Here is a 16,869-nt window from a genome sequence, read left to right as displayed (position 1 = left end):
GCCATGATTCCAGTAGAGCTGGTCCCAGGGACTGTCCCAGCAGACTGAGCTGTCCCAGACGGTATCTTCTGTTCCAGCAACTTCAAAGGCTTGGTGCCTTCCAGCGAGAGAGGCGGGCAGGCTACGTAGACAAGATGCTAACAATAAAGATAAAACATAGAGTGACTCCTGATTTTCTAATCTGGAAGAGTTTTGGGGTGGCCAGTTTCATTGGAAGGGGGCAAAAGGGTGCGTCTCGAAGCTGAAGCTGTGTTTGCCTGACAAGCACTCTCATTTTTTGGGTTGCCACTCTTTCCACCTCCCTCCTCCCCCCAAGCTTGGACATAGTTTGTCTTCCTTTTTGGTCTACAGAAAAGATTTTTGGAGAAGGCAGGATTCTAGGTGATTGAAATTATTTGGCTGGCAACCTGAGGGGACAGGGGAACAGGGATGGGCTACATTACTGAGCCAGGCCAGGATGCAGGCCCTGGGGTTAAGCCTAACCTCCTGTGCTGGTAGCAGGCAGCGTCTCTTAAATCCTAGCATTTGGGATCCCCAGCTCTTCTGGCCACTCTATGGGTGCAGGGTAGAGGCAGTAACCCTCCCACCCCCAGAAGCTCAGGCTGCCAGAAGGCTCTTCCCAGAGCTGCTTACTGACTGCTCAACTGGCCCCTTCTCCCATTACCTCTGATTGGGCATCTAAAACTCAGAGCCAGGTTATTTATAGACTGACCCGCAGGAGGGAAAGGCTGGTGTTTACAAACATGGGGTCACCTGAGTCAAAGAGGTCCAGGAGGGGAGGTGGGAGGGGCCGGAGGAGGGGGTGGGGCCAGACCTTGAGGGTGTCAGACTGAGCCCTGCATCTGGTCCAACCCTACTGAAGGGAAAGGAGGTGGGGTGCTGCTCAGATGCTGGACCACCTGTGACCAAATGTATGGGCCATATGCAAATTGCATGCAAATCATGGAGTGCACAAGTGGTGATCTCCTGGCAGGTGGGAACCTCCAGGGGCTTCCTGGCCCATCGGTCTGGGGACAAGCTGGGCAGGGCCCATCTGAGGGAGAGGGCCCACAAGTCCGTTCTCCCAACCCGTCTTGCTCAGAGCCAAAGAGGGTCCTGGAAAGAGAACTCACAGTCCTTGGGAAGGCCCGTGAGCCCCTTAGCCCCGTTCCCCGCTCCTCCCGCTCCTCCCACCCCTGTTGCTGGGGAAGAGAGGTGTCGGGTTACCGCCTTGGGGTCTATAGTTAGCCGCGCGGGACTTTGTTTATCAGCTGGAGTCCGGGCACAGTGCAGCGCGGGCCCTAACCATCGGCACTCCTTCCTGCTTCGGCCTCCCCAACGTCCAGGTGGGTTCCCGGCCAACTCTCCTCTCCAAATTATGGCTCCACCTTTACCATGGCCAAAAAAAAAAAAAAAGCCCCCAGGCAGAAGACTTGGGGGCTTGGGGGTGACCGGGAGTCTGGGAAGCAGAGACCTGGGGTTGTCCCGGGGGGGTTGGGGACAGTAAAATGAAAGGACCCGCCCCTTCCCTTAGGCCCGCCCCTGGCCGCGCCCACGCCCCGCCTGGGCCGCGTCCTGGAGCAGGGACCCCTCACACCATAGAAGAAGGGATCCAGGTCCCCGTCCCCCAATCCATCAAAGCCAAGGCTCCACCACCGCTGGCCCCACCCTCACCCGGATCTCATCCTCCTAAGCCTGCCCCAGTGATGATGCTGGAGGCTCTGCTTATCGTTCTCGGCTGCTTCAGGCTCCACACCCTCAGGCAGGTAACTGGGGAAACAGTTGGGGCAGACCCTGAGGTGGACTGTGGGGCTGACTCCTCAAAAATCTCTCCCAGAGACTCTTCTTTAGGATCCCAGTCTTCTTCCTCTTGGGAACCCCCATCCCTGCAGGGAGCCCCAAGTTCCCATGCCCTCTCGCAACACCCACCCTTCACCCACTGGTCCTCCTGTGATCCTCCTTCCTTCACTCAGCCCTGCCTCCACCTTTCTCCCCTCTTCCCATCTCCCCTCCCAGGCTTAGTTTAGGCAAACCCAGTGGGCTACCTGGGTACTGCCCTCCTGCTGCCCCCCACCCCCCGATCAGGGCTTGACCTCCCCACCCCCACCCAGGTTTGGGAACACAGACTTGTAAAGCAGGAGAGGACTTAGGAGTCTCAGAGCTGACCATGACTTGGTGTGGTGGCTGAGCACCTGGGTAAGAGGGAAAGATTGTTTGAGGGTGGGGATGGGGTCAGGTCACTGGACACAGGCTGTACATTTGCTGCATACTGAGTCTTAGAGCCAGAACAGTGCCTGCAAGTTATCTAGCCCCACTTCCCACCAAGTGCAGGGAACTCTTTGCTGACAAAATGACCCTTTTTAGGTTATACAGAAATGAAGATCTATATACTATCCTCACAATAACCCTGTGAGGTTGGAAGTATCCTCAGTCTATAGGTGGAGAATCTGAAACCCAGAAAAGTTAAGAGACTTGCCAAGATCCCTCAGCTACTGGGTGGTGGGGTCAGGATTTGAACCCATGTCTGTCTGACTCCAATGCCTGTGTTATTTAAGTCCTTGAGCTCTTGCCCAGATTGCATATACCAGATGGAAGTGAGATTCTGTTTCTAAACTGAGTTGCCACCAGGACCCCTGAACTTCCACTCTTTGCTGTTGGCTTCTCTCTTCCTTACTTCCACAGGCCCAGGCTATTCCCATTCTGCCCCTGAGCCTGGCTCCAGACACCTTCGATGATGCCTATGTGGGCTGTTCAGGAGAGATGGAGGAGAAGGCAGCCCCTCTGCTAAAGGAGGAGATGGCCCGCCATGCCCTGCTGCGGGAGTCCTGGGAGGCAGCCCAGGAGGCCTGGGAGCACAGGCATAGAGGGCTCACCCTGCCCCCTGGCTTCCAAGCCCATCACGGAATCGCCATCATGGTCTACACCAACTCATCTAACACTGTGTACTGGGAGCTGAACCAGGCTGTGCGGTCTGGCGGTGGCTCCCGGGAGTTCTACATGAGGCACTTCCCTTTCAAGGCCCTGCATTTCTACCTGACCCGGGCCCTGCAGCTGCTGCAGGGAGGCTGCAGCAGGGGACCTGGGGATGTGGTGTTCCGAGGTGTGGGCACCCTTCACTTTGAACCCAAGAGGCTGGGGGATTCTGTCCGCTTGGGCCAGTTCGCCTCCAGCTCCCTGGATGAGGCAGTGGCCCGCAGATTCGGTAATGCCACCTTCTTCTCCCTAAGGACTTGCTTTGGGGCCCCTATCCAGGCCCTGTCTGTGTTTCCTGAGGAGCGTGAGGTGCTGATCCCTCCCCATGAAGTCTTCTTGGTCACCAAGTTCTCCCAGGATGGAGCCCAGAACCTAGTGACTCTCTGGAGCTATAACCAGACATGCAGCCACTTTAACTGCGCCTATCTGGGTGGTGAGCTGTGCATGAGCATAACAGATTGGGCACGGTGGTTGAAATAAGCCAGAATGTCCCTCTACAATCTGCTGGGTGTTCAGGAGATCCACTTGGTTAATAGGGAGGATGAAGACTAGAAGTCAGGTGGAGTTGTTTTCTGTGACTCAGTTTCTGCCAGTTCTTTGAAGGTCCTATAAGTGTTTTCCACATCTTTGAATATTCTCAGATAATTCTGTAAATGTTCTCAAAAGCTTCCATCTGCTTTCCAGGCTGATAGACCAAAAGAATCTGGTTAAGGGATTAATAAACAGAAAAGTAACAGAAGTGCTGCTTCAGACCTCAGGAGCCCTGGGCTTAATGGGGTTGACTGGACACCTGTGTGCTGTTCCCAGAGCTGAGGCAGGGACAGAATGCAGTGATTGGGGCCAGGGTGGGAGCAGAGATGGATAGGCAATCTGGGGTGACTTCCTGGGGGAAGGACGAGGAAGAGAAGTCAGAAGTTTGCATTTAGGAGAAAGGCAAGATGGATTGAGAATGGGAATGGCCTGAGAAGGGAAGTTTGGGGTGTAGGGTCTGTCTACATGGAGGCCTCACCCTGCCATCTGTTGCAGGGGAGAAGAGGCAGGGCTGCATATCTGTACCAAGTGAGTATCCTCCTACCCCCTTCCCCACTTCAGTGGCTTCCCCTCACCCTGACTCTGCTGAACCTTCACCTTCTTTTCTTTCTCACCAGGAGGGCAGCTAGATTCATTCTCCACAGGTGCCTTCTCTCTGCATTCCTGGAAGATCCCGCTCTTGGCCCCTGGTGGGTTCCACCTCTCAAGGGCTGAGCCCTGAAAGTCCAATGCCTGCCACTTAGGACTCTTGGGAACTGGTGACACATAGGAAGAAAGGGGGCTTCAAACAGCCTTGAGGAGCAAGAATGTGGTTTCAAACCCAGCCCTAGAAGCCATCTCCCCAGCCAGGGTATGGGGGGATCTGAGGCATGGCAGGGTGGAGGGACCCCTGCTGTGTGATGGGGACTCTCTGGGACAAGCAAGGGCAGTACTGTGATGGCCACTTGATTAAACAGGGTTGCAGTGTGGTGATGTCGAATTTCATGATTGGTTTATTTCATGAGACTAGACAGTCTGCCCTTTTTTCACCTTGCAGGACTTGGGAAATGAGACTAAAAAGAATGGCTTCTTGATCACCCCTAGAAATGGTCTCCTGTGTAGATCCCTGTCACACACCATAACTTGTAAACCCAGAAGCTTTAATGCCAAAGGTTCCTCACAGCCCTGAAGGCAGGAAGGAGGACAGGGGGGCTCCTCAGCCCATTTGGCAGATGAAGAATGCAAAGCCAAGGGAGGAAGTGACTCGCTCAAAGCCACAGAGTGAACACTGCAACCAGGCCCCCTGCCTCCCGGTCCAGAACCTTTCCACTACAGATTTGAAGCAACACAAAGTAGGATCCTATCCTGAGATAGCTGGGACCCCCAGAGCAGGCCATTTCCGCTCTGCTCTGCTCCCAGAAAGGCTCATTTTTGGCACGGGATGGTAGATTTCAAAACATTTAAAGACAGAGAGTCTCACACCCTTTAGAGGCATCTGACGTCCAGAACAGAGATTTTATTGAGGCAAGGAAAGCAGCATAGGCTCCTTACAAAGTGACCTCCCGCTCACCTGTCTGTCCTGCTTTGCTCAGTAGCGGAAGAAGGGACTCTCCCACTGCATCAGGACTCCCCTTTGGATCCCAAATCTTCCCCCTGGGGCAGGTCCTCAGCCCCTTGTGATTCTTGCTCCCTGTGCACTAACACATGAGCTAGGGAGGAAGGGCCAGGCTCTCCAGAAGAAGCTGGAGTCCCAGCCACACCAGCATCTTGAAGCCCAAATTCTGAAGACTCCTGGGTCCCCACAGTCCCTGGCCCCATCAGCTCTGGGATCTCGGGGATCGGGGGCCCTAGCCTCTGGAAGCTATTGCGTACCCGGGTGATGTAGCGACTGAGGACGCTGGCACTGTCGGGGGGCCGGAGTGTCCCTCCCTCCGCCATAATCCGCCGCACACCTGCTACTTCACTTTGCAGTCGAGATACGGTCTTGGTCAGCTCTGTCAGTCTGTTTCCCAAGTCTGGGGGTGGGGTATCAATAGGGAGATTGCTCAGATGATGAGTCTGCCCCTACCGCTTCCACCCTCAACAGAACCCCAGGGAACACAGTGCCAGAGGGTCCTGGGAGAGAAGAACTGGAGGAAGTGAGAGACGTGCTTGTGGGCTGGGGCTTCAGGTCAGCAGGCAGAGGCTGTGGTGAATGCTTCGCAGGGGTGGGGTAGTAGTGAGCTTAGAAGATAGAAAGAAGGGAAGTCCTGTGGGCCAGAGGAGGGATCAGGAGTCACAGAGGGCTGGGAAAGTTTTGAATGGGTAGAGATTTGTAACTCCACCTGTGCCAGCCCTATTCCCAATCTACCTATCCTCAGGGCAGCTTGTTCCCATCGTCAGAGCCCAGTTCAAATTCCACCTCCTCTTTCGCCAACTTCTGGTACCCTATCCTGCCCTCTCATGAACTACTCAAAATGATAGGTTCTTTCTCTCCTTTGGGCTTCCAATGCAATTCATGTCTCTTAACTAAATGCTTTCGCCCAGTAAGATGGTTTCTCTTCCTCTCCAGACTGAAAGCTTCCCACATGTCCCTGCTCTACACAGTGCCCACCTCTTGCCAAGAGGGCCCAGAACAAAGGGGATGTAGCAATGAATGATGGGTGGGTGAGTGAGTGAGATAAGAGAATAAATGAATGCACAAGTGAAAGCAGGGATGAAGGATTAAATGAAATGAATAGACTCAATGTCTGAGTGCAGGTTATGGCTCCCAAAGGCAGGGTAGGATGTGGTGCAGACCACTGTAGGCTGGGTGAGGGGTGTGAGCCTGGGTGTGCTGCATGTAGGTTGACTGAGCAAGGAACAGCACCGGGAAAGGCCTGGAGGTGTGACAAACCTTTGCGACGGGTCTCTTCAAACTCCCGCCGGGCGGTCTCTATATAGCGCTGCACCAGGGCCTTGATGACACGAAGGCGATAGGATCCTCGTTCTCTCTCCCCGGGTCCTGTCCCTGCACCAGGATTGGCCTGGAATGGGAAGACAGGAGGGTGAGAGAGACTTTCCATCCCAAGTCTTTCTCGAATCACTGTTCCCTCCCCAAGGCAATAAAGGGCCAGGCAGTCTGTGCTACTTTTCTGTTCCTGAAGGCCACACATCTAGACCCTGGTGCAGTCCTGGAAGGTAGAGGGATGGAGGCAGAAGTTGAGCAATGGAAGCTGAGCAATGGCCCAGTGTAAGAGAACCATGAGCCTGGGGAGGGGAAGGGAAGGGGAGTGGGCAGAGACAGAAATTTTGAGCTCTCTCCTGCCACCAAACCAGCTTTGGTTTTCTTGAGTTTAGGTGATCCAGATTAATCTTGCCCTTCAAATCCTGCAGAGGAGGAGACTAGGGGACGTGGTGAGGCATCTGCACAACCTGCTCTTGGATGCAAGATGGAAATTACCATGCAAATTAGAATGACTGGTTTTGGGTCCAGTTTTAGGCCTTAGGACAGTTTCAGGAGGGCAAGTAGGGTGCATGGGGCAGACAATGGACAGGGAACAAAGATGTAGTAGGCAAAGTACTAGACTTAGAAGACATAGGATCAAATCCCAGTTCAGCCATTTATCAGCCGTGTGCCTCAGGCAACTTATTCAACTTCCTCAGGCCTGAGCATCTTCAAATTTAAAATGGAGATGCCTATTTCCCAGGCTAGTACTTCCTTCCTGGCACAGAGCAGGTACTCTCTAAATGCTTAGGAAATAATTGTTTTTATTTATCTAGTTTTATTCTTCTCTCTAAATATTTTATAGTTAACATATTTACTTTTATAATGCAAAATACCAAATAATTTTATTAAATATCTTAAAGGGAGAAACAGGAATGACAAAGATGGGGCAGGCAAAAGTATGAGAGAGAATGATGGGCCCTTTTCGTCTACAGAGTATATAAGGTACTTTTCTTATTTAAAATAAGGAATAAGAACTTTGGGAGGCCATTTCCTGAGGATGCAGGATAGGTGGGAGGGGACACCTGATTGGATCACCAGTGAGCAGGCTGGCCAGGTGGGGGCAGCTGGATGAAGGTTAGGACCTCAGGGGGCATGCAAAGGAGGGCTGGGGAGACCCAGGTTGGTACAGGGGTATCTGCTGGGATGCAGTGACTGTTCAGCGGGACTGGGCATAGAGGGCTGAACACAATCTCTGGTGAAGAGACGAGTCTCACCCGACGATGCAAGAATCCCTGAAATGTGGTCTGCAAATGTGCCATCAGGCAGCCCCGAGAGGGGAAGGAAGTAGCCAGGGAGGAAGGGTGATAATCCCAGAATCTGGAGTCAAAGATCCATCAGGGTGAAAGAGGTGTCCAGGCAGGATAGCCAGGAGACAGGATGTGGTGGAAACTGGGAACCTTGGGCACTTAGTTTCTTGTAAATGTCGTGTTTTCCCTGTGCCTTTCCACATGTGGCTTCTTGTGCCTGGAATGCCTTTCCCCACCACGTCTGCCTACCAACCTCTGTTTATCCTTCAGGATTCTGATCTGCCTCAAGGTCTGGGAGGCTCCCTGGTTCCTGAGGCTGGGTCTGGTCCTCTGTGCCCTAATAGCTCCGTGTACTTCTCCTACCATAGGCTTGTTGTCTGATACAATTAAGTCTGTTCCCTTCTGCTGCTCTAGACTGTCAACCTCTCAAGGGACCACTGTTAGCCACATTTTTTTTCCCAGTGTAGGTGTGCTTTGGTAAGTGTTTGTTGAACAAACTATTGACCAGTTAGATAAGGGAAGGCCATCCTCCCCTGGGGGTCCAGGGACCTCAGAGCTCCAGAGCTGGCCTGTGGCCCCTGTAAAGCCGGCCTGGAGGCCTGGCTTAGAGAGATCCTCAGGTAACAAGTTTTAAGGGGAGCAGATAGAACCCCCTACAGACCTGACAGTAACAGTGGTTTGAATCAGGAAGGGGCTCTCACGCCATGTCAGATGGGTTAGGGAGCAGAACGGGAGGTAAGTGAGCTGTCTGGATCTTTTTTTGTTTTTTTTTGGATGGCAAGAAGATTGTGTAATAATAATAATAACACACTACTGAAAAGGATTGCTTGGGGGTGTTGGGGTTTCTTGATTTTGCCATGCTTTGGTGGCGGCTCAAGTGACTGCTTAAGGCTGCTAGTAGGTCTGAGATGAACAGGGTGTTAGGGCCTTGGGAGGAGGGTAGCATGGATTTCTGTTTAAGCCAGGATATACAATCAGGGTTGGAAGTTTAGGAAATGGCCAGGGCCAGCAAGAGGGAAAGGCAGACAGGTGAGAGTGGGAACTGTGAACAGGCTCCCTGGGGAACATGCCCTGAAAAACAGACAAACCAGGGTGTGCAGGCAAATGGGCAGTATGGATGACACGGCTGGAGCCCTGATGGGAGGACCGTCAAGCAGAGGGGGCACTCACGAAGGTGGAGGCTGGCCTGCAATCCGGCTGCTTGGCTTTGCAGGAGCAGCAACAGCACATGATCCAGAAAATTCTCCTGAGGGACAGATGGTACAGAAGGCCAGTCAGAGGGCAAGGCCTGGCTGTGGGGCGGGAGCTGGGGAGGGCGCCGGGAGTGGGAGCTTGGGAGTCATCACCTGAGGAGGTAGAAGGTGGCCTTGGGGGAGGGCAGGATGTTGAAAGGTACCGGCAGTGTCAGGCCCTCTCGGAAGTAGGACAGGTAGAGCTTGGAGCGAGCAAACTTCCACTCCACGTCGGCGTCGTCCTGGAAGCCAGGGACAGGGGGCTCCGCAAGGACTCCTCGGGCACCTCACCCCCCTGCCCACTCACTCAGCCTCTTTTCTGCCACTCGTTGTGTCTCCCCTCCAGTGTGCCAGCTGCTTTCTTCTCCCCATTCTGACCTCCTTCCACCCACATGTTCCCTGCCTGTCTCCCCCTTGTCTCTTCTCTCCATCACCTCTCATTCTTCTGACATCCGGTTCCTGCCCAGCCAATCGTCCAGCCACAAGCCCCAATGCAGACATCTCCTCCCCTCTGCCTCCTCATGTTCCCCCTCACTTTTCCACAGTGCCCCTCCTCTCAACCATCAAGTGGAAAGAGCACTAGACTTGCGTGTGGAGAAACTAATAGCATTACTAAGACCCTCATTTACAGATGAGGAAAATGAGGCCTCAGGAGGATAACTTATCCAAAGTCATAAAACAAGAAAACAGTGGAGGCAAAGCAGGAACTCAAGCGTCTCAACCCCTTACATCCTACTCCTGTCCACCCGCTTCTCCCTTCTCCTGGCTGCAGCTGACCTCAGCTCACCCACCTCAATCTTCTGGAAGGAGTTGGTGATCATGGCAATGAGCATGTTGAGCAGCACAATGACCATGACGATGGTAAAGATGCCGTAGAGGGCACGGCCCACGAATTCCGGCACCAGAAACTGAGGCATGTCTACCACGCTGTGCTCCTCCATGCCAAACATGGTCCAGAACAGAAACTGGAATGTCTCGTTGAAACTGGCACACCGGGCCAAGTAAAGGACAGGATGTGAGGGGTGGGGGATGGGCCTCAGTGCCATCCAGACACATGCCTCTTCCCCCTCCAGGAGCCAGCCTTCTGCTTCCATGAAACTCTCTGGACCACTCCTGCCATTTCCTAATTCTCACTTTTAGTTTTTCAGTAAACCACTATTTATTGAGCACATAATAGTGCCAAAGGTGCTAAGGATACAGCTGTGAGAGAGTGGGGGCATGAATACCAGTTAAGAAATAGTTGCCATGGTCTGGGTGAGAGAGGATGGTGGTTTGGACCACAGTGGTAGCAACTCCAGTGCTACCTCTTCCAGGAAGCCCTTCCTGAATCCCCTTCCCTACCCCCCAGCAGAATGTCTGTTGGTCACTCACAGATCCAACCACATTCTCCCTCCTATTGCACTTATTTGTGAATCTCTTTTATTCCCTCCATCTCAGTGCCAGTTTGGGCCTAGATTACTGCAACAAGCCCCGCAACTGGCCTCAGTTTGTCTCTCATCATTCCATCCTCTATTCGGCATCCAAAGTGTTCTTACTAAATGCTGACCTGATGTGTTATACTTCTACTTGTCAAACTTTAATGCCTAGATGCCTACCATGCAACCTCCCTGAGATTCTTTGTCAAAATGCTTTTGACTTACTTAGATGTCACCCATGAATGTATAACCCAGTAGAGCTTGGCCTTCCTGCACTACTGTGGAGTGACTGATACCACCAGGTCCCATGGAGCAGGCTAGAATGAATGGTTACTGCTCCTGGCACTAAGATTTATGGTTTAAACTATGTAAGCTCAGTTTCTTTAAGCTAGTACCTGAAGCTGGGACATGAAACAAGGGTTCTTGGCAAGAGGACCAGTTTGAATAAGGCCTCCATTTATGTTGGAACCAATGAGAAAGCCTAGACCAATATCCACAGGCCTAAGTGTGGGTCCTTCAGTTTCATCAATAAAACAATCACATAGTTGTACTCATGAAGAATTCATGGCAGAATAATTACTTGGGAGGCCTGCTGGAGATACAGGACCTTCATGAGCTCCGTGACCTGGTCCCTCTACCCTCTTTAGCCTCCTCTCTCAAAATTCCCTCCATGTGTCAACCATGAGAGACATGCTATTCCCCAAACATACCTCCCTGTTTTGGTACATACCTCCAAACACATCTCTCTGTTTTGCCCCCTTTCTGCCCTGCACCTTCTTCTCCAAAGTTTATAACCCTTGTAGGTGGAGGCCAGATTCTCTCTTCTCTATGAAGTCTTCCCCGATCACCCAAGACAGAGGAAAAGGCTCTCCCCTCTGGGTACACTCAACATAACCCCTCCTACTCACAGCACTTGTCATCTCAAACTGAGCTTAGTGTACATAGCTATCTTCTCCATGAGACTGGGTCTGGGTCATTTCTCCTGTCTGTGCTTCCAGTACCAGGGGCAGGACCTACTACTGAGAAGGTGTCTGCAAATAGGTGTGAACAAGTGGGTGAATAAACAAACACAGGAATTATTGGCTATATTTAGGAAAACCTGAGCATCAAAACCAATAATCACTATAATGGATTCTTATATTAAAAAAAAAATCTTTTTGTTCACAGTGGTATTCAAATAAGAAGGAAGGAAGGAAAAAGCATTTCTTTATAGAAGAATGCCAGCTAATGGATATAAAAGGAATGATAGTCATAGGAAATCACCAACTTGAAGCCTCTATTGTAAGAGCTAATTCAGGTAAAAATCATCTGTGGATGCAGAAGCCATGGGTGAAAGGTTGCAAGGGAGTAGGTCAGTCATACAGTTTCAGTGTATCTGCCCATTACTAAAAGGGTGTCCCAAGTACCTTTACAAGGTTTGCTAGGACAGTGGGCCTCCCCAGTGGGCTAAACTGACATCACATGTCTCCTGATACGGTGGAAAATAGGAGTCATCAGTGAGGTAATGTTCTTGCCAAAATTGCTAAACTTGAACATAATCATGAGTAAATAGGTAAATTCCAACTGTGGAACACTTTGCACTGTAACGGGGGCTGCACTTTTCAAAGAAGTTCATTTGTCATGAAAGACAAAGAAAAGGCAGAGGGAGTATTCTAGATTAAAGGAGACTAAAGAGATAGGACAACAGAATACAGTGCATGATCTCAGATTGGATCTCAGGTCTTTAAAAAGCTGAAGAGACAATTTTTTTTGGCAATTGGGGAGATTTGAGTATGGACTTACAGAAAATAACATGATGGGATTGATACTGAATTTTTCAAGTGTGATAATGATTTTGTGGTGGTGCTCTTAGGGGAAATCCTGAACTATCTGGGGTAAAGTGTCATGATGTTTTCACATTACTTTTAAATGTTTAAGGGCCACACAAAAAAAATAAGGAGAACAACAGACCAAGCAAAATGTTATTAAAACATTATTAATTAGTGAAGCTAGGTGAAGAGTATATGGGAGCCTCCTGTGTTTTTAACTTTTTTTATAGGATTGACATTTTTTAAAATAAAAAGTTTGGGGAGAAAATAAGTGAATAAATGAATGAGTAGATGAACACATGAATGAGTGTGAATCAATGAGGGGGTGATTCACCAAAGCAGAGAATTAATGACTGAGTGAATAGATGAGGGAGGAGAGGGGAAGGAAGCGGTGATCACTAAGCCCCACGCTGCACGGTCCCAGGCTCCGACCTGCCCATCCTGCCCCAGCCCCGGCATACTTGCCCAGCCGCTCTGTCTCCTGGTAGGGCACATAGATGTTGTTGAGGCCACAGAGGAAGGCGGTCAGGATGATCATGAGGATGAACATGAATCTGGCAGGGGGTGGGTTGGGGAAGGGTCAGAGCAGGTCTCCACCTTAGAAGTCAGGCTCTGGAAGAGGGATGGCAGTGACAGCCTCCCAGACTCAGTCTCTCTAGTTGGCAAGTATTCAGTTTGGTTACTATTAAGAGTAGAGAAAGTAGGGGAGATGAGAAGGCATTGACGGTGGGGTGCCAAAGCAGGAACTTCCCCTCAAGAATAAAAGGTACTGAGCTAAAGCAATGGAAGCTAGGGGTGGGCCAGCATCCCAGGGAGGGACTGAGATGCACAGGTGTCATACACAGAGGAGTGAGTGTGACCAGCAGAGCTAAAGCCACATGTGAGAAATTAGCGTGAAACAGGGTGGGCTAGAGGAGCCTCAGGGATTGGGAGGAGATCCTCCTCCAAGCTAAGCTGAGCTGAAGATGTTCGGCAATGGAGCCAGGGCTTTCCACCAAGAACTGGCACCTAGTCCCACCTGAGGCAGAGGATTCCAGGAGTAGCACTAACTGGAGGCTCTGCTTAGGGTGAGAGGCCAGGTTTGGCTGTAAATTATTAGGTGACAAGTACCAAGACCAGGTAATGCCATGTGTTCAGAGCAGTTGTGGAGCAGGAACGATCCAAACAGACCCGTGTCCAGTGGCCTTACCACAAAGATGGGAAAGCTAAGGCCCAGAGAGGGTCATAGAGATGGCCACAGAACAGGGACTGGAACTCCCACCCAAGTGTCCATTTTGCTATCAGGGGTTCCTAGTTTTTTCTGGGGTCACGGGCCCCTTTGAGAATTAGAAAAGTTATAGACTCTCTGCAGAGAAATGTACATTTACTTTTACATCCCCAATTTTGCCTATAGTTTCAGGGTTTCAGAGGCCTTGGAGCCTATGCAAGGAGCGTAGGTTAAGACGGCCTGTCCTGTCTAGAGCTGGGAATGTCAGAAGGAGGTCGAAGGGAGTCGGTCAGAGGGGAGGATGCTGGGAGCAGGGACGGTACGCACCGGATCATGTCATCAATCATCTTGCCAATGGAAATCTGCAGAGTGCCCAGCGACTCGTGGGCTGGCAGGATGTAGGCCAGGCGGGTGAAGCTGAGCATGCTGGTGACAGCAAAGAGCACCTCAGCCAAGAACTGGGGGTCCTCGGTTCGCCACTCACTTCGATCTGTGCAGGGTACAATGTGGGCTGAGCTAAGAGCCACTGAAGAGAAGGGGTGGAGGATTCAGGGCTGAGTTGGGGGGCACTCACCAGCAGTGGTGAAATAATGGCAGGCAGCCCCATCGGGGGCATCCTGGCAGTGCATGTGGGCAAGCCCAGCCAGGAGGAGGCGCAGTGCGAAGGCTGCCAGGTACAGGGACAGGATGACCATGTCCAGAAAGTTCCACCAGTCCAGGAGGTAACTGCGCATGCCCTCGATCCACACTTCCTTACACTCAAACCACAGGAAGCCTGAAGGAGGTCGTAGGGCACAAGGACAGGATGAGGCGGAACCCTACTCCTCCTCCTCCTCCTCCCAAGTCACAGCTAGGTCGTTAAGGTGGGAGGGTCCTACCCATGAGGTGGGTTGGGGGCTAAAACATCAGGAATGCAGTCGATAAAACGTGACATTTAATCTATTTGAGTACAAAGTGATCTCATGTGAAAATAGAGAAGACTCCTGCTGGATGCAGGCTCATCTGCGGTGTGGGCTGCACCTAAGATCCCACTCAGCAATAACCCCAGAAGGTGAGTAATAGGAGAGGTTGGTTGTTGAGAGGGAATGATGTCCATCTGTTTCTCGCTGCTCTCCAGCAATTAAATACTGACACATAGTTCAGAATATTGATTTGAAGGGACTCCAAATTATCAGCCTGCTCACAGTGCCCATGTCTCAGTGGGGCCCAGTGCTAGACCTAGGTGGGGGTGTTTCCTGGAAGCTGGACCCCATTAGCCAGGTGATCATGCCACCCTGTGCTCTTCTCCATGCCCTAGACACAAGGGTGTGCTTTTCCACTCATGGCTCTGTCCCCTAGAATGCCCTTCCACACCCTTTGGAAGCCAGGCTCACCTTTGTAGCCCAGATCAAAAACCACCTCATCTGTGAAGCCTTCCCTGACCAGGCGGAGTGAGTTGCTCCCTGCTCTGTGTCCTCACAGCTCTCTTCAGCTCTCTGTGATGCCATCACCATGGGGCACTGCAAGGTATCTCCTCCTGGGTCAGTCTTCCCTCACCTCCCCTGAATTTGGAACCCCTCAAGGTCAGGGACCATATCTAATTCATCTCCTTGTCCCATTGCCCAGAACAAAACCTAGTAGTCACTATTAAACAAACATGTATCAAGCTCCCACTGTGTGCCAGTGGGACCCTGTGGTGAATATGACAAATACGACCTCTGGCTTCCCAGGGCTCAGCACCTCGTGAGGAAGAGAATCAAGAAGCCAAGCAGTCCCGATGCAACGTGACAGATGCCAAGACTGAGGAGCAGGGGGCAGAAGGGCTGTCTCGGGGTGCTGGGGAATCGGGCCTTCACCCTGATTTGGGGTCAGGGAAAGCATCTCAAAGAGTGACGTTTAAGCTGAGACCTGGAGGAGGAGTGAAGGCGCAGCATGGGAAGGGGAGAGGCTTAGGCCTGGGGACAAGTGGGAGTGTGGTGCGGGCAGGAGCTGGATCAGTGCCCCCAGCAGGACAGGACCTCGTGAGCATGGCCTTGCACTGTCAGGTATGTTGAACAGAGGGATGGAACCATATTTAATTTATCCATGTATTCGCAGGGCTTTGATTGCAGTGGGTGGCAAAGCATTTACTGCATGAAGAAATGAAGAGTTTTGTTTCTTAAGACTTTTCTTCCCCAATAGGCAGAATTGATTTTATCTCCACCCAGCACCCATCAATGTTTAGTAAATAACTGGATGAGAAATTTTTCCTCTTGGACTGCCCTTGTTTTCTTCCCCAAAATTTCTTGGCCGAAGTTCCGTTCAGACAGCACTGACTGAGTACAAGGTGGTGGAGTGGACTTGGCTTACTTGTGGCTTGGGAGTTTGCTAACTAAGCTAGAGCTGACTGAGGGGACGACGGCTGAGGAAGGGACCACCAGTCCAGCCTCCTGCACTGCCCAGGCAGAGGCTAGTCTGGGGATTCTGGTAAACTGTGTTTGCTGAATTGTTTCAGAATATTTGATCCTGCTATGGAAGACAAGAAAACCAAGGAAGAGATGAAACTTATGCATTAAGCATAGGTAAGTTAGTTATCTGTGCAATGTGTTGAATAAAGTAGAGCACGTGTGTGTGCATACATGGAAAGGGATACACTGAATACACATGAAGCAGATGAGGCTGTCAGGATTCATCAGATCTCACATCAGCTACCCACTGGTGATACCCACTGTGCGCCCACATATCCTCTGCCTGAAGACTGCAAAGAGAAGTCATAGCTGCTCATAGGATGATTAGCGAGCTACAGCTTTAGCCAGACATACTTGCCCCTGTGTTTTGCCCCAGGTCAAGTATTGGGCCCAGGCAACTTCTTGGGGTTGCATCTCAAACCTCAACTCTGGTCATAACAACACCATCAAAAGTACACCACTTATGGATTTAATAAACTGTATGACTTGAGCATTTTAATTTGGTCTGTGAGCCTTTCTGTTCCATGACCTCTGAGATGGATTGCCTGGTGATGTACTTGCAGGTTACCCTTACACCAAGGTAACTCCCCACCTGACGCTGTGGACCAGTGTCTTATTTGTGAGAAGATAGGAACCTATAGAGTGAAGTAGTGACTGGTGGCAGGGTGGCAGAAGAATGGAGTCCTTGCTCAGGGAGCCTGTCACAGGGCTCTGTCCTAATTAGGGGTGAAGGGGAAGATCCCTTGGTGTGCTAGAGCCCAGAGGTTTCTGGTTATATGTTCAGGGGGCATCTAAAGGTGCAGGCGCTGCCCACTGGGGTACTTATTATGAAGAACAGTGATGAGGACCCCTCAAGGGGACTGCCACGAATAAAAGGCCCCACACAAGTACCTGTGACCCAAACCATGTGTAGTGAAGTCTCCCAGACGCTCTGGCTACGGCCGCGGAAGGTACTCAGCTGTGTCTCCATGACCAGGGACTCTCCCAGGAGGAAGATGAGGAACCACAGATAGGAGGCAGAGTGCAGCAGGAACTTCAGCACTGGGATCTTTAGCAGGCAGCCCAACTTGCGGGAAAAGAAGGACAGCGTGGCTCTCAGCGTCC

General features: G+C 51.4%; 2 protein-coding genes across 5 annotated transcripts in view; one reads left to right on the top strand and one right to left on the bottom strand.

The window, feature by feature from the left end:
- Positions 1-1,212: 1,212 nt before the first annotated feature.
- On the top strand, positions 1,213-4,455 carry ART5 (ADP-ribosyltransferase 5). Of its 4 annotated transcripts, none has more exons than XM_073216054.1 (5): positions 1,213-1,325; positions 1,514-1,741; positions 2,662-3,385; positions 3,979-4,011; positions 4,101-4,455. In XM_073216054.1, the coding sequence occupies exons 3-5, from the start codon at positions 2,740-2,742 to the stop codon at positions 4,202-4,204; spliced, it is 783 nt and encodes a 260-aa protein (XP_073072155.1). In that variant the 5' UTR covers positions 1,213-1,325; positions 1,514-1,741; positions 2,662-2,739; the 3' UTR covers positions 4,205-4,455. The 4 variants fall into 4 exon arrangements, with proteins under 4 accessions (XP_073072155.1, XP_017520594.3, XP_017520593.3 ...); XM_017665105.3 differs by having other exon boundaries at positions 1,514-1,745; positions 2,662-3,181; XM_017665104.3 differs by having other exon boundaries at positions 1,514-1,745.
- A 503-nt stretch (positions 4,456-4,958) lies between these two features.
- XNDC1N (XRCC1 N-terminal domain containing 1, N-terminal like) overlaps positions 4,959-16,869 on the bottom strand; it is a 35,991-nt gene continuing 24,080 nt past the window's right edge. Inside the window, exons 15-23 of the mRNA XM_037026273.2 lie at positions 16,657-16,831; positions 13,914-14,114; positions 13,667-13,829; positions 12,594-12,686; positions 9,701-9,893; positions 9,024-9,151; positions 8,848-8,923; positions 6,338-6,467; positions 4,959-5,477 (exon numbers count right to left, since the gene is read on the bottom strand). Of these exons, the coding sequence (XP_036882168.2) occupies positions 5,083-5,477; positions 6,338-6,467; positions 8,848-8,923; positions 9,024-9,151; positions 9,701-9,893; positions 12,594-12,686; positions 13,667-13,829; positions 13,914-14,114; positions 16,657-16,831 (1,554 nt within the window). The 3' untranslated portion in view covers positions 4,959-5,082. The remainder of the gene's footprint in view (positions 5,478-6,337; positions 6,468-8,847; positions 8,924-9,023; positions 9,152-9,700; positions 9,894-12,593; positions 12,687-13,666; positions 13,830-13,913; positions 14,115-16,656; positions 16,832-16,869) is intronic.

This window comes from Manis javanica, chromosome 11 (genome assembly GCF_040802235.1).
Source record: "Manis javanica isolate MJ-LG chromosome 11, MJ_LKY, whole genome shotgun sequence".
NCBI lineage: Eukaryota > Metazoa > Chordata > Mammalia > Pholidota > Manidae > Manis > Manis javanica.
The sequence above is the reverse complement of the archived record's forward strand: the minus strand, read 5'-3'. Positions and strand labels throughout refer to the sequence as shown.